This window comes from Anguilla rostrata, chromosome 12, assembly GCF_018555375.3.
Source record: "Anguilla rostrata isolate EN2019 chromosome 12, ASM1855537v3, whole genome shotgun sequence".
Lineage (NCBI taxonomy): Eukaryota > Metazoa > Chordata > Actinopteri > Anguilliformes > Anguillidae > Anguilla > Anguilla rostrata.
In genome coordinates, this window is record NC_057944.1 from 25,445,887 (window position 1) to 25,457,936 (window position 12,050).

Below are 12,050 nucleotides of genomic sequence, written 5' to 3' on the forward strand. Positions count from 1 at the left end.
CATTTCAAAAGATCAGATTAACTGCTACCAATAATAGTACCCCCAACCCTTAAACATTTCAGATAATCACTTACAGAAAGGCAGCAGTATACTAAAATATAATATAGAGATCAGCCTTGCTAAGGGTTAAGCCTACTTGTCCATTTTTGTCATTGACAATCCTCTATTTCTCAATTCGATTTCCTCTTCCTGTTGAAGAATAACAGAGCACAGACCACAGTGACACAAAATATATAAAGAGAAATACCGGATGGAGCACTAGCAGCAGTTGTCAGAAATGGCAGCATTAGTCTCCAAAGATTCAGAGGGTATATACACTGACCTGGCCTCTCCATACCAAGATGTGTACAGCAAACTGGGCCAGACCTCACTCAACAGCCCAGGAGCTCAGCACACAGGTAAGAACCCCTGCACACTGTATTAATGAGCAGCACACAGGTAAGAACACTTGCACAGTGTATTAAAGAGCAGCACATAGGTAACAACACCAGTACACTGTATTAAAGAGCAGCACACAGGAAAGAACACCTGTTCAGTGGGACTTTTCAACAGAGACTTTGTGATTAAGTCAATTTTCAGGGCTATGGTATAGTACTGTATATGAAAATTAAGAAAATACTCTCTCTGTAGTGCAAATAAACAGTGTAGTGTTGACATTTAATTAATGTATTTTCAAAATGAAATAATTACAATTGCTAACTTAATTGTTTAATCAAAAGTTTAATTGTTTTATCCTGCTTATGCTTGTGACCACAGAAAGAAGTGGACAAAGCTCACATCCCTACAGACTGGCTGCAGTGTGTCTGAGGCTGCTGTGTGCTCTCTTATTGGCTGCCACATTAGTCCTGTGTGTCCTCTGTGAGTAACTGTCTGCATCTCTTTACTGTGATCTGGGCAAAATGTAATTTTAAAGTATAAAAACAGATCTGTCCTGTCATGATACATTACTTATAACTGGCACAGGCAGTGGGTTTCAGGATATTTCTTTGACAAATTCCCTTGATTTTCACTTTTCTCTTTATTAGCATTTTTAAAATACGGAACATTGATGAAAAACATGCAATTTATTATGTACGATCTGAAATGTGATGTTGATGCCTTGTCATTTTTTTAAACCCATTAAATATGCTCACCAATGCTATGTTTGCCAATATGTTTGAGATAAATGTCATTGAAATGAGAATCCATCTGTTGTGTGGGGATGGCTGGTTTAAGCAGCCACACCTGCCCTGGGTCAAGCTAATTAGACCTGGCTAGTTAGATAATTGGTTATGAATTAGACAATTGGCCAGGGTAATTGGGCCCAGGAACAGGGGTGGCTGCACCTGTGCGTAGTGAGGTAATCACTGCGCACAGCTTAAATCTGCCATCCCCAGCCACACAGGAGAGCCTTCTCTGTCATGACAGGGTTTTACATCTGCTCATTTGGCTGTACCATCTTGCCAAACCTTGTAAATAAATGTGGACTATTTGAACATCTTCTCCCTGTGTCTCTGTGCTGGAGGGCCCCTAGGAAAGCCATTTCGGTGGCCTGTGGCAGGCGTGTTTGCCACACCATCCATCCATCCATGCATTATCCTGCTTATGCTGAGCAGGGCTGCGGGGGGTGCTGGAGACTATCCCAGCAAGAGGCAGGAATCTATCGCAGGGCACACACACAGCATTCACTCACCATTCACTCACACACTCACACCTATGGGCAATTTAGAGTCTCCAATAAGCCTACCTGCATGTTTTTGGTCTGTTGGAGGAAACCGGAGTACCCAGAGGAAACCCACATGGATACAGGGAGTACATGCAAACTTCACACAGAAAGACCCAGGCTGCATTCGAACCCAGGCCCTTCTTGCTGTGAGACAACAGAGCTACCCATTGCACAAAAATATTTTTCATAAACCTCTTACACTGTGTAAATGAACAGATAACGATATGGCTTTCATCTTTTTGCGACAACACAGATTCATATGAGTGAACACTTTGTATACTTTTTTCTTAGTTCGCGTTACTTTCTTCATTCACAATTCAGAAAGAAAAACTTAACAGGTGATATAGCTTTAAATTTTATTTTTCCAGAGATTAACGCAGTGGTCAGTATTGTACTGAACAGTGGTGAAAATTGGTAAAAGTCACATTGATACATTATACATTATTGATACATTATTTTTCTAAAGAATGCTGTTGTCCCATGTGTACTAGGTACAAGACTATCTCAGAACTATTCAATGTTGGAGAGAGACCTGGAGGAGCTCAGAGGCAATAACATCATGAATAGAGAGGAAGACCATCAGCTTCAGAGAGACTACAGCACCCTGAAACAAGAGAAAGACCAGCTACTGAGAGACTACAGCCACCTGAAACAAGAGAAAGACCAGCTACAGAGAAACTACAACAGCCTGACACAAGAGAAAGACCAGGTACAGAGAAACTACAACAGCCTGAATCAAGAGAAAGACCAGCTACAGAGAAACTACAACAGCCTGAAACAAGAGAAAGACGAGGTACAGAGAGACTGCAACCACCTGAAACAAGAGAAAGACCAGATACTGAGAGACTACAACCACCTGAAACAAGAGAAAGACCAGCTACAGAGAGACTACAACCGCCTGAAACAAGAGAAAGACCAGCTACAGAGAGACTGCAACCACCTGAAACAAGAGAAAGACCAGGTACAGAGAGACTACAACCTCCTGAAACAAGGTTGTCCTCAATAGGTTGTCCTGTGTTCCAGCGGCCTAGCCAGGAAACAGTCTATTATAGCGTTAATCAAGTGTCCTTGTTTGGAATAATTCCTGATTACTCACTCCCAGTTGCTATTCAATAACGGAGTACCATGATGGTCAGTGGTGACTCGTTCTCACTTATGCATATAAACTGCTTTGTCCTGATGATAAATGACCAAAACTATCTGGGTGGAAGCATGGTTGATTTGCCAGAGTTTGAGACTTGAGAGGATAATTTTACAGAAGCTTCCAAAGAAAGTTCTTGTTTGTTTTCAGTTAATGAGTATATGTGAGATCATTTCCTGCAGCATTAAAATACACAGAGGCGCGTAGGGAGCGGAAACGATATGAGACATCAGCTGCAAGTATGAAAGTGTTGTTAGGAGAGAGTAGGTATGTGAGAGGATACAAAAGTGTAATAGATGGGATTAACACCAAGCTTCATGGATGTGCAAAATTAAACCCAGAGAGTCCTAAATATTATGGATTATTAAAGCCTTGGCTCAAATATATGGCAAATGTTGATGATGGTCATTTTGATGGTTTTCGGGTGTTACTGAATCTCTGTTTTCACTAGTTGTGTCGTGCTAATTTTCCCGTCTCACCTTCACCTCCTCTTCAGCTTCCCTCCTCCTCCACAGCACCTGAACCCCCCAAAAATCCTCTTGTCTCCATGTCTGTCATGTACAAGAATTACAACTGACAGGTGGAAAGTCCCAATATCTGTATGGTCATAGTCATATATAGAGCCCTCACTAACTTATAGCCTGACCATCTTCCTGTCATGTCACAGCAGTATCCAGCCTGAGCTACAATGCTACAGACCACATGAACACCCACAGAATAGGCACAAAGCAGAGACAACGGAAAGAACCTTCTTTGGCAGTTCAGACAATGGATGCATTAGCTATTGAGTACCTCAGAAAAATGTACTTCTGCTTCTAACATCAGAGGTGATATTTGTAGACAAATAATTGTAAAATCCAGCCTAGTAATAATCTCCACCTTCAGGCAAATATTTTCCATGTAACAAAACCAAAATCGCACTGTTGGTTTTCGTTTGAAACTGGAACTGCTTCTAAAAATGTGGATTTAAACTTTCAGGCCTCAACAACCATTATTTATATAAACACTACGATGTCCATTCAATGATTTCAGTTAAATGTGACAGATTGTTTCACCAAGAAGGTCATAAAGTAATATAACTTTCAAAGAAGAGAAAACTCCAGGACATCCCAGATTTGTATACATTTGCAAGACCCTTGGGACCGCAGGGATAGAGAGAGAACATTCCCTTGATCAAACAGACCAAGCTACTCAATCACAAGTGACACTGCCTGGGCTATGAGCAAGTGTGCCAGATCAAATTATATTGTCTGTTTCTCAAAGGTGATAATCTAAAAAGTAGATATCTAATAGACCCAACATGCAGATGTAAAGGGAAATATGTATTTTCAGTTTTTTGTTAATGGAAAGTGTAGCATTTACATCAGTGGGTAAGAAGGAGATTGAAAAAGCATTATTGCATCAAAATACATAATTGCTTATGCTTATGTATAACTATGGTCCATACCGTGTTTGGTTGACCAGTCAGTCTGAAACTATGAGGTTTGAAACACTAATGCTCTGTTGTATAAAATAAAATTGCACTGGTGAAAATTTACCATTTACAAACTTTCTTATCTAAACACTCATCCGCGGTTACTCTGCTAATGATATATGGAGGGAAATTTAACACAGGAAACAGACGTGTAGAGTAGGATACACGTGGCTTGAGTTATTCCAACGTTCTGTATTTTTTCTTTATTTTGTTTGAAGGTACCTTAAGTCATAATGGCCAGGATCATCTGACTGGAGTTTGAGTGGCTGTAACACAGGATCAGGTAAACAGTGAAGTTAAAATATTTAATCAAATTTGAAGAACAGCATACTGTATGTTGACTAATGGCCTTTTCAAAGTCAGGTTTGACTTATCTACCACCTGGTGGCCCAAAAGTGCAAGTGACATCGAGTGGCCTTAGATGCATATTCAAGTTACTGAGAATGAGAGATGTTTTAATTTCCCCTTAAGTAAATTTAGTCAGAAATATGTAGTACCAGACCACATAATGTTCCTAACAGAGCTACATTTTTAAATTCTGGTTAATAGTTCAGTTAATCTTTGTATTTTTATTTCACCATCATTATTCCTAAGAACTTTTGGAGTTTTTAACAATGATAAAAAAGAGGTGTTCATCTAAAGAAACCCAGATAGACCTAGATAGAATCCAAACCTCCCCCACCTCACACTCACTGTTTGGTTCTTGAGATGGAACTGAGTTTTACAGATATAGGTCTCAAATTCTGGCCGCTCAATTCAAAGTGCAGACAAGCCACAACAGCAAAAGGCCCGGCCCCTTACTGTGGTTAGGTTTACACAAATTTAAAAATAAATTTAAACTTATAAATAATAAAGTCAATACATATCAAAAATATGTAATGTTTTTGGGCTGTCAGAGGTCTGTGTAAATTGTTTTTTTGTGATGTCTTGCTTGTAAGCAACATCCAACAACACACAAAGAGAACACTTCAAAAGATCAGATTAACTGCTACCAATAATAGTACCCCCAACTCTTAAACATTTCAGATAATCACTTACAGAAAGGCAACAGTATACTAAAATATAATATAGAGATCAGCCTTGCTAAGGGTTAAGCTTACTTGTCCATTTTTGTCATTGACAATCCCCTATTTCTCAATGCAAGTTCCTCTTTCTGCTGAAGAATAACAGAGCACAGACTACAGTGACACAAAATATGTAAAGAGAAGTACTGGACGGAGCACTAGCAGCAGTTGTCAGAAATGGCAGCATCTACAGTCTCCAAAGATTCAGAGGGTATATACACTGACCTGGCCTCTCCATACCAAGATGTGTACAGCACACTGGGCCAGACCTCACTCAACAGCCCAGGAGCTCAGCACACAGGTAAGAACACCTGCACACTGTATTAAAGAGCAGCACACAGGAAAAAGCACCTTTACAATGTATTAAAGAGCAGCACATAGGTAACAACACCAGTACAGTGGAACTTTTCAGCAGGGACTTTGTGATAAGGTCGATTGTCAGCGCTATGGTACAGTACTGTACATGAAAGTTAAAAGAATATTCTCTCTGTAGTGCAAAAAACAGTGTAATGTTCATGTCTAATTCATGTATTTTCATGAATACTGACAATTGCTAACTTGGTTGTTTAATCAAAAATTTAATTGTTTTGCTTGTGGCCACAGAGAAAAGTGGACAAAGCCCATATCCCTACAGACTGGCTGCAGTGTGTCTGGGGCTGCTGTGTGCTCTCTTATTGGCTGCAACATTAGTCCTGTGTGTCCTCTGTGAGTATCACACACTATGTCTCTTTACTTTACTTACTTAAAGTAACAAAAAATTAAAAAAAAATTTGGTTGTCACAGGCTTCTCCAGTAGCCTGGACGGACAGCAGAATCGTGCAGGGAGACCGACTGTAATTTTTGTTTACTTTATTAGAAACAGATGCGGTGCATTAAAACCAGTAGCAATGGACCCTTGCAAGAGACCACCAGCCACTGTGTCCATTGGCCCTCCTTTCACACCATCAAACAAACACATTTAAACTAACCAGGACCAATCACACAAGGACACCTACACACACTGAACATAAACACCTGACAATGGAGAATGGGTTTAATAGGGTAAGATGAGGTGCCAATCACCAATGCACTGGCATGACCAATAACTATTTATTGCATTAGGGTGATGAATGAATGAATGAATGATACAGCCAACACTTATTCCAAACACATACAATAACCCATTAATAAACAAACATAAAAATACCATAAACGTGACACCCATTCAGTCCTGGCTACTCCCTCCCCTAAGCCAGGGGGTACCTACCAGGACATTGGTGATTTTACATTACGATTAATATGCAGTGGGTTTCATGATATTGCTTTTGGCCAATTCCCTCCATTTTAAACTAGCTGTTTATTAGCATTCTATTTTTTAAATATTAAATATTGATGAGACATGTCTAAGTTATTATGTAAAATATAAAATGGTGGTGTTGATGCCTTATTAGTTTTATTCTAAAACCATTTCATATGTGCCAAGACCCTGCATGCCAATGTGATTGAGATCAATGTCATTGAGATGAGTAGTGAACTTTACATCCTGAAATGTACATTGCAAAATATATACTGCAATATCATTATAGAGCTTAACTAAACAAAAAGATTTTTCACAATCCTGTAAAATAGGAAATACATGCCTTCCCTCTTTTTGCAATAAAACAAATTCATATATGAGACAACTTTTGTAAAGACTTTATTTCCTAGTTTGCCTTTCTTCAGTCAAAATTCACAGGTGATGTGGTTAACCTGATTTCCAGAGATTAACACAGTGGTCATACTGAACAGTGGTGAAATGTAGTAAAAGTTCTTAATTCATGCATTTTTTCTTTTTATAAAAGAATATATTTTGTCCTTGTGAGATATACATCTATGTCAGAGCTATTCAATGTTGGAGAGAGACCTGGAGGAGCTCAGAACCAATAATAGCATGCTGAATGAAGACCAGCTACAGAGAGAATATAACAGCCTGGAACAAGGTAAAGACCAGCGACAGAGACACTACAGAGCAGTACTGAATAAACTTCCTTTTATAGAGCAATATGTTCCCTTCAGTTCGCAGAAAGAGTGGTGCTCCTCTGTTGGTCTCAAAATAACATTGGGGCTTTCACCTTTACACTGTTATTTATGTATATTGTTGGTAGTTTACAGAAATTGTTGTCTGTGCTTTTCCTGTAGAGGAAGGGTGTAAACTCTGTCCACTGGGCTGGGAGCAGTTCTCCTTCAAGTGTTACTACTTCTCTACTGACAGGAAGAACTGGATGGACAGTCGCAGTGACTGCATTAAACGGGGAGCTGACCTGGTGATTATAGATAACGAAGAGGAGCAGGTAAGGTCCTGTGAAAGAATGAGTGATACCATGAGTTGGTGGGTGGAGAGAAGTTTTACAATGTACATTCATAAATAGCCGCCATAAAACGAGTTATGCTTCTCATATCTAGGTGGTTCTTACAGTCTGACGTGTTCAATATTATTACTTTAAGTGAATCTCATTTCAAGTCAAGTCAATTTGTCAGTTTGTACATCACTTTTGATGTACAAACAAGATGATTTACAGTGTAACAAAAAAAACCATGCCTGGACTCCCCGATGGGAATAAATCTTGGGAGGAACCCTGGCTATAGAGGGGAAGCCCATCCTCTGCTGTTCAGCATGGTGTGAAGGTAGAATGGATGTAACAGAAATGCAATAGAAACTATATCACAGCAAATCAAATGGGTTGAGAAGGCAACAGCTAAGGTAATAAATTAGCTGGGAAAGTAGAAAGTCCAAATGAGTGGAAATACAGTGTGCAGTTTAGAAGGGCAGTGTGATATATCTGGGGTGGTCTGTGAACTCAGGGGAAGAGAAGGGCAGGAGTTCTAGGAAAAAGAAACAAAGAAGGAGAAGGTTAGGCAACTGTAAATATTATCAGTACACAGAATAAGATGTTGGCCCCAACCCCATTTCAATTGATGTTTTAACCCTGCAGTGGCTACTTTGACCATGCAATCATGAGACTAGGCCAAGCAGAATGTGTTGGTGTTGACTGTGTGTCTCTCAGTGTCTCTGTCAGCAGAGTGCACAATAAGAGTCTTTCTGTGTTTGTGTTCAGGAGTTCACCACCAGAGACAAAAGGAGCAGAATCATATTGGATTGGACTGACTAACTCAAAAACTAATGGTACTTGGCTCTGGGTGGATGGAACTCCTCTGCAGAGAGGGTAAGAGTCCTTGAAGATACAATGCAGGGCATAAATATATAGTCAGACTGATGCAAATATGTAGAATTTGAAACAAACTTAGCTTTCATCTCAAATACAAATGATGTACATCTCAGCAGATCAGAAATATGAATGTTTCTCTGCTGCTAGTCAGCCATTGGTTTCTGTTAACCCCTTTGCACAAGTCACCTAGTGGCCAGGATGCTGGACTCAGACATTCAGTGCTCCTACAACCAAACTATGAACAAAAACAACCAAGTCTAAGATTCCAAGTGCCGTCATTGCCGTGTAGTTCACTCCCTCCCTGCAGTCTGATCTGCAACTATGGCCCCCAGGCATGACAGTCTATTTGGGACTTCATGAAAATATTCTTTCCCTGCCAAAAATTTGTATTCTGTCATAGCAACAGGATAAAGCCAACAATAGCCCAAATGAAAGCCAATACAGCAGTGAATAATGCTGCTCACTGAATAGCAAAATAAACATAAGAAATGCTTGTGTAATTATACCACGTCATTCTACTATCAATATCTTCAATTAATTATGAAATAAAAACACCATTTGCTTTTTATGATGTAGTAACTCATTTCATTTCAATCTGGTTTGATTGATAATCGTTTGTTCCAGTGCAGGACAGTATGAACTTTCCAACGGTCTATGGTCTGCTTCATTCTACGTTATAACAATGACTGAGAGCCCCATGCAAACAGCATGAATGGTTGCTACAGTATTGCATTCTGTAGTCAACTGTAATATTACACAGTAATATACAAGCACTCGTTGTAGCATAATCGTTTTATTCCTTCGGTCTTTGGAAGATTATACCAATTTTGCTAACTCATCAGCATAGCTAAAGCAAATTCTCAGGGGAGTGGGTCAGAAGAGTAGGAGTAAGCATGACGCCTAGCCAGGACACTTATGAACATGGCAAAAATGTATGCATTACTGCTTGTAATATTTCAGTTCTTTACATTGTATCATATTTTTGATACTGCTATATTTGCATTGGTCGTGAGAGACACCTTTTGCTAATAATGCTCAGTATATATGTACTGGAGGCTAACCAATAGGCCTAGGCCTAGCAGTTAGTATGGGGGCATTGTTAGTGTAACCTGGGCAGTGTTAGAGTAGAGGCTGGTGGTGCCCCGCTTTGCTAGAATTCATACCACTCACAATGAAATTGAGTGCCTTTCAATAGGTTTGCAATATTCTCTAATGTGGGCATTTCACATACTGTAGTGTATGAGTTCATAGGTGGCTCAGTCTTGTATTATGTTTGATGCACCAGTTTATCGTGAAGTTAGAAAATTGCCAGCATTTTTCTGAAAGTGTAATATTATTTTATTGTAAATAATGTGGGGTATTAGTATCTCCAAGGGCTACACTGGTCAATTAAAATTTACTGTGTGCTGATATGTGCTAGATGAACATATAATTTCCTTTGCGTGATGATAAATGGCAATATTTGTAAAATGTCGTCCCATCTCCATGCAACAAAATATTCTGTACCAAAACACATGCAAGAGTGAATGACATATATTTACATATTTTTTGGTATGTGTACCGCAGTGACAACATATTTTGGTATGTGTACCACAGTGTGTTTTTGCATTGTTTTTCATTGTGGTATGAACGTTTCATCTTAAACCACCATGAGGGTCAAATCGATATGCTTCATAATGGATAAAAAGTATTTAATTCAATTTTGGAGAGGTTTTGGATTGATTTTTGGACCCTTATATATCTCAGACCCTTACTGATGAAAAGATTTCTATGTGGATAGTATGCAAAAGTGAGTTTAATGAGTCAAAACAGTTGATTGGTTGTGAAATGTATGATTACGTTATGAGCAATACACAATTTAGACATTTTGGATGTATTTGGAAATACCAGGGTACACTGCTTACTTTTTGCTTCATAGTAGTAGATCTTTGGTAGTTCTGCACATCACCCTCAGAATTTGCACACTCATGGTCAAGGGGTTTATGACCCAGAACATGTATAGTTTCACCTGTTTTATCTATGTGATCTCTTAGTATTTCATTTCCAGCTAAAGAACAACTTAATTTTTGTATTTTCACAAAGATAAATTATGAATATAAACTAATCTAAGTACTGAAAAATGTTTATTATAGTATATACAGTATGTGTATTTTACTATTTACATCTATAATATTTACTGTCCGTGTGATGGGGACAATTTGAATGTGTACAGAATAATCTAGAATTATTTTCCAACCAGATACATTTTCACCGTCTGAACTCTCTGCATCCTTATTCAGAGTCTGCAGTGTCATACAGTGCAGTATCACAGATCATAGGCTGCGACTGACAGTGAATGAGAAGGAGTCGCTGTATCTCTGTAGGAAACCGCAGAGAAGTAGAGCTTCTGTGTCTCAGTCTTTGCTTCCTTTGCAGATTCTGGGGGAGTGGAGAGCCGTATGATCGTTATGGATTTGATTGTGCCCAGACTATGACTCGTGTCAGTAAATGGACTGGTAATCCCTGTGATTATATTCAGCATTGGATCTGTGAGTCAAATAATCTGCTCCCATAAATCATTTTTTTCATTATACGTTTTTGGCTGTGTTATAGCAAGAGTATCTGGCTGGTTATGATATTTGAACATGGCACCAATAGATAGCAAGGTTACTGTTATACATACTGCTGTTTTAACTAGAAATGTGTCTGTGAGACACAGATTTATTCAATGTATTGAAATAAATCTACACGCAGATAATATTTACATGATCTACAACAGTATTTCTGTGAACTGCAGTCACCCTGCTACAAAAGTTTGTGCCTTATGCAATCATTCTGTGAAAGCATCTGCTAATAAAAACAGCTCTCAGTACTTTATTAAATGAATAAGTCACTAGAACCTGCTTAGCTGTAGCTCTCCAACCTAAGGCTGTGACCTAAAGCCATAAACAACCACATACAGTACTGTACACATACCCACAAGTGAACAGCAGTTCACATGGCATGACAGACCTTTGGTAAGGGCTCATAAAAACACACAAGGCACTGACTTACATAAATCACAAGCTAAAAATAAAAGGTAAAAACACAACAACCCCATATGACAAGCAACAGTGACAGTTAAAACAGATCTACACAAAATATGCAACTGTAATTTGTGCTGCCAAGAGAGTTTGTACAGGTACATGCTATATTATTGCCCATAAACACCTAGCTGACGAAGCAGTAAAAATTATATTCCATGTGTATTTTGAAAACATTTAAAAATGTATTAAGTTGTATTAAGCAGCTGTGGGTATGTCAACTTGAAACTGAAATAAATGATTTCTGTTTTTTGCCAACACTTTGTGATAATTTGTTCCTCGTCATGTCAATATGACCACATCTTAAAGGAAGTTCATCTGAGGGCTAGGGCTGTTCATCTACAGTTCCCTTATTTCAGTGTCAACCTGCACAACTTTCCCACGAAGTGACGACTGCTCCATCGGGTTAATATGTTTGA

General features: G+C 38.9%; 2 protein-coding genes across 2 annotated transcripts in view; both read left to right on the forward strand.

The window, feature by feature from the left end:
• On the forward strand, positions 1–11,889 carry LOC135235703 (CD209 antigen-like). Its single transcript, XM_064301489.1, has 9 exons — positions 1–398; positions 757–858; positions 2,197–2,708; positions 5,547–5,685; positions 5,988–6,089; positions 7,226–7,342; positions 7,542–7,693; positions 8,459–8,566; positions 10,985–11,889. The coding sequence occupies exons 1-8, from the start codon at positions 278–280 to the stop codon at positions 8,510–8,512; spliced, it is 1,299 nt and encodes a 432-aa protein (XP_064157559.1). The 5' UTR covers positions 1–277; the 3' UTR covers positions 8,513–8,566; positions 10,985–11,889.
• Positions 11,008–12,050, forward strand: part of LOC135235704 (C-type lectin domain family 4 member M-like) — an 18,483-nt gene continuing 17,440 nt past the window's right edge. Inside the window, exon 1 of the mRNA XM_064301490.1 lies at positions 11,008–11,097. The gene's annotated coding sequence lies outside the window, so the exon portion shown is untranslated. The remainder of the gene's footprint in view (positions 11,098–12,050) is intronic.

Coding starts and splice junctions, on each gene's coding strand:
- LOC135235703 (XM_064301489.1), top strand. CDS start 278: ATGGCAGCATTAGTCTCCAAAGATTCAGAGGGTATATACACTGACCTG. Junction 2,709..5,546: donor TGAAACAAGGTTGTCCTCAA/TAGGTTGTCCTG, acceptor ACGGAGCACTAG/CAGCAGTTGTCAGAAATGGC. Junction 7,694..8,458: donor TAGATAACGAAGAGGAGCAG/GTAAGGTCCTGT, acceptor GTTTGTGTTCAG/GAGTTCACCACCAGAGACAA.